The following is a 4296-nucleotide window of genomic DNA, read 5'->3' on the forward strand; positions in this document are numbered from 1 at the left end:
TTAGTAGTTGTTGTTGTAATTTTCTTTATTTTACATGTTATTGATTGATTAAACACAAAAGATAAACCTGCTGTGTTTGAATATCACTTATAAAAGAAGTTCAGGAATAATATTACGAGTAAAACGATTACGGTGTAAAAATTAGTATTATACACAAGAATATTACCAAATCGATCAATATTTATTTCATAATCTTCTTTTATATTAATGTACATAAAAATAGTAACTAACCTGGGTTTTCTCGAGCACAGTATTTCCACCACAAAACACTTCACGAACTTTCCACAAAACACTTCACAAATTTTCCACAAAACAATTCACAAACTTTTCACAAAACACTTCATAATCTTTCCACAACACGTCTGTTCGCGGCAGAGGTTGGATAGCGACTGACTGTTCGGTACTCGAATTACAATAAAGTAAACAACTGTGTGAGTATTAGAACTAGAATGAATGGGTGAATCGACGTCGGATCTGACGTCAGTCGATATCCAATACTTGAAAAAAATATTAATTATTTTTTTTAAATAAAATTTTATAAATTATCCTAGCGCTTAAGAAAATTATTTGATAAATAATGTAACATCTAAGGTAACTTGATCTTTGCACTATTTATCTAATCAGGAAGTTTTCCGGAGGTCTAACTAGATTTTTTTGTTTCCTTTCAGCACGTAGGGTACCTGTGCCTGACGAGAGATTCGATTATCTCTGCGAGTTCCATAAACCTGCTAGGTAAGTGTTTTTAAATCCCAACTAATATTATAAATGCGAAAGTAACTCTGTCTGTCTGTCTGTCTGTCTGTCTGTCTGTCTGTCTGTCTGTCTGTCTGTCTGTCTGTCTGTTACGCTTTCCCGCTTAAACCTCGCAACCGATTTTGATGAAATTTGGCATAGAGATAGTTTGAGTCCTGGGAAAGAACATAGGATAGTTTTTATCCCGGTTTTTGAAACAGGGACGCGCGCGATAAAGTTTTTCTGTGACAGACAAAATTCCACGCGGGCGAAGCCGCTGGCGGAAAGCTAGTAAACAATAATATTACCAGCCCCTTCAGGCATATTTTACTGGTTTTCCCAGGCCTGTTCATGCGCCGCGGTTCATCCACTAGCGATACTTCACCCGTTTTAAAAAAAATATTCACAATGGAAAGAATGAAAATACGCGCGTGATGCGCACGTATGCGCGTTGAAGGCGACACAGTAGCTTCTTGTAAAGCCTGGTCCGTGAGCACGTAGAATTTTGTCCAATGACCCCAAGCTACCCATCATTATCGCTCGCGCGTAATTATATTGCTGTCGCGACTGTGCGACCGGCGCCCGCAGTGAGTGTGCGAGGGCGACAGCAATATAAATACGCGCGAGCAATAAGGATGGGTAGCTTGGGCTCATTGGACAAAATTCTACGTGCTCACGGACCAGGCTTTAGCAGTCATCCCTATCGCATTGGTATCTCGCAGTACCGATCACTGACGTATGTAAACGAAACCATGCTCGATGCTCGACTCTGAGACAAGCTAAATTACACCATATTGTTGACAGCATTGAGTAGATTTTTTTTTAAATACCTTCGTAAAGAAACTTTCTGTACGTAGAACATATTATTATTCTTTGGTTTTACCAACAAATCTGTGTTCATTCTAGCAAAGTCCCAGCATTCTTGAACGTGGTGGATATTGCCGGGCTGGTGCGAGGGGCTGCCGAAGGACAAGGGTTGGGCAACGCGTTCTTATCCCACATCAAGGCTTGCGATGCTATTTTCAATTTATGTCGTAAGTATTTGTCTCTTTTACTGCTACTGATATAGCACCGTCTAGCAAGTAAAGTATCGTTAAGTTTGAAGAGTCAGATAAAAATAGAAACGATAGTTAAATTGAAAACGAATTACAATTTCACGATTGTATTATGTATACCTAACCCCTAAGAGCCAAAGCACACGATGCAACGCTGGAATGGTGTCGCTGCGTCGTCTTACATAAAAATATCTGTAGCGGGCACACAAGCAGTGCGGCATCGCGCAGTGCGATAAGTACAGCGAAATCTTTGCGGCGCAACGCATCGTGAGCTTTGGCTCTAAAGCTTTCAACAATCAGCAAAAGAAGCGAAAGAACAAAGAGAAAGAAACAGATTTGTAACATAAAATTCATACATAGGTGCATTCGACGACGAGGATGTAATCCACGTGGATGGAGACGTGAACCCAGTTAGGGATCTGGAGACCATCGGCGAGGAGTTGCGGCTGAAGGATGAGGAGCAGCTCATGCAGAACTTTGAGAAGCTCGACCGCGTCGTCAACCGCGGAGGCGATAAGAAACTCAAGCCTGAATATGTAAGATTTTCTTATAGAAGTTCTATCTGACATTCGTTCAGTTGCGAAAGTAGTTAAATGAGCCTAATAGCCAATTCCTAATTTTTAAGTGACCCCTATGGTAACACATGACAGGAATTTTGTTTTCATAGGGGTCACTTAACGTTTCACGTTTTCATAGGGATTGATGGTGAAGACGGGCATTAGGCTGCCTTGAATTATTTAAGAGGCGTGAGAAAGCACTGCAGCTGCAGTGACGCCGCTATGGCGAGCTTGCCGCACTACTATTAGTTTTCCGTTGTAGCGTTGCGAGCGACTGCACTATAATATATTTTATATTTCTCCAGGATGCACTTACGAAGATAAAGTCTATTTTGGTTGACGAGAAAAAACACATTAGATTCGCAGACTGGAGCGCCGCTGATGTGAGTAATCTTGTTAAAATGGTATTGTTCTGATCGTTTAATAATAGTCAAGTTCAGTTCTAATAGAAATATTATTATTACAGATAGAAGTCCTGAACAAATACTTGTTTTTGACATCCAAGCCCGCCCTGTATTTAGTGAACTTATCTGAAAAAGACTACATTCGGAAGAAGAACAAATGGTACGCACCTTTTTATTATGTTTTATGATATTTCATATTTTATGTGGATGGTTCTTTTACTTTTTAAAAATTATTTTCAGGTTACCCAAACTCAAAGAATGGATTGATAAGAATGATCCTGGCGCTCCCTTAATTCCATTCTCTGGAGTTTTAGAAAGCAAACTAATGGAAATGGATCCGGAGGAAAAAAAAGCGTACTTGAAAGAACACAACATTACAAGGTAAGTTACCGTGAGACACGACATTAGATTGATGCGTACGTTTCTAGGTATTCGATTTTAATTTTTAACTAATTATTACTTACTTTTTCAGCGCGTTAGATAAAATTATCGTCCAAGGATACAAAGCACTGCAGTTAGAATACTTCTTCACTGCTGGTCCCGATGAAGTGAAGGCCTGGACTATTCAGGTTTGTAAAATGGCTTAACATAAGATTAAAATGTTCATTATCATAAGCTCATTTCATCTAGCCAGCCAGCTTTCTTTTTGTGATCGTCGGGCCACTGAGCATAATAAAGATGACCCACGCTGAACTGTCCCACCAAACTCAATGACAGGGGGCGCTACCATCGTTCAACTATATGGTTTCCAACATGGCAAAAATCGGAACCAGCGATCCGGTATTGACGGTGGCGCCCCACTGTCAATGTCATGCATAGGACAGTTCAGTATTTTGGAACTATATGTCAATGAACGGTGTCCATTGCCCTATTTCAATTCGTAAGCTTACAATATAGTCATAGTCACATAGTCATCATTTTGTTATTTTTATATCACAAATAGAAAACCTTCTCTTAACGTCTCATCATCTCTTGTATTTCAGAAAGGAACGAAGGCGCCGCAAGCCGCTGGCAGGATCCACACTGACTTCGAGAAGGGCTTCATCATGGCTGAAGTGATGCACTTCAAGGACTTCAGAGAGGAAGGCACCGAGGCCGCCTGCAAGGCCGCCGGCAAATATCGCCAACAAGGTAATTATTTACTTGATTCTCACTGACATTATGTTCTACATCAAACTTCAACTTTTTTACAAGTAGTACCGATTATAACTAAATGAGATGCCACATTGTTTAGTTTTACGCGTTATTTTTGAGAGCATTCGATTCGCACTATTCATACCTACCACAATGATAATTTGCGAAGATGCGTGAGCTTAGTGCGATCATAGTACGTTTAGTCCTGCGTCATACTTGGCCCGTATGTCACAGACTACATAAAACCCGCGCATGCTACGTCACATTTGTCACCTCACGAAGCCATGCCAAGTAGCTTTAATAATCTCCTAAGAGTAGTAAAGTTTGGATGTATTTTTTTCCGTCGGGTAATGTGACTTTACTTCATAAAGTTGCATACCCACTGGCCGATCGATGGAGACGGCCTCGATGTCC

The 4296-nt window shown here is 40.3% G+C and overlaps 1 protein-coding gene across 1 annotated transcript; it reads left to right on the top strand.

The window, feature by feature from the left end:
• Positions 1–595: 595 nt before the first annotated feature.
• LOC114355909 (obg-like ATPase 1) lies at positions 596–3905 on the top strand (the record flags this gene model as incomplete). The annotated part of the gene is made up of 8 exons (XM_028308956.1): positions 596–732; positions 1639–1766; positions 2148–2323; positions 2650–2727; positions 2811–2908; positions 2989–3129; positions 3221–3317; positions 3732–3905. Coding segments are annotated over 8 exons (1029 nt in total), but the record flags the coding sequence as incomplete, so codon positions are not given.
• Positions 3906–4296: the final 391 nt, after the last annotated feature.

Source organism: Ostrinia furnacalis, unplaced genomic scaffold (genome assembly GCF_004193835.3).
Source record: "Ostrinia furnacalis isolate ACB-3 unplaced genomic scaffold, ASM419383v2 OfSCF2572, whole genome shotgun sequence".
Classification (NCBI taxonomy): Eukaryota; Metazoa; Arthropoda; class Insecta; order Lepidoptera; family Crambidae; genus Ostrinia; species Ostrinia furnacalis.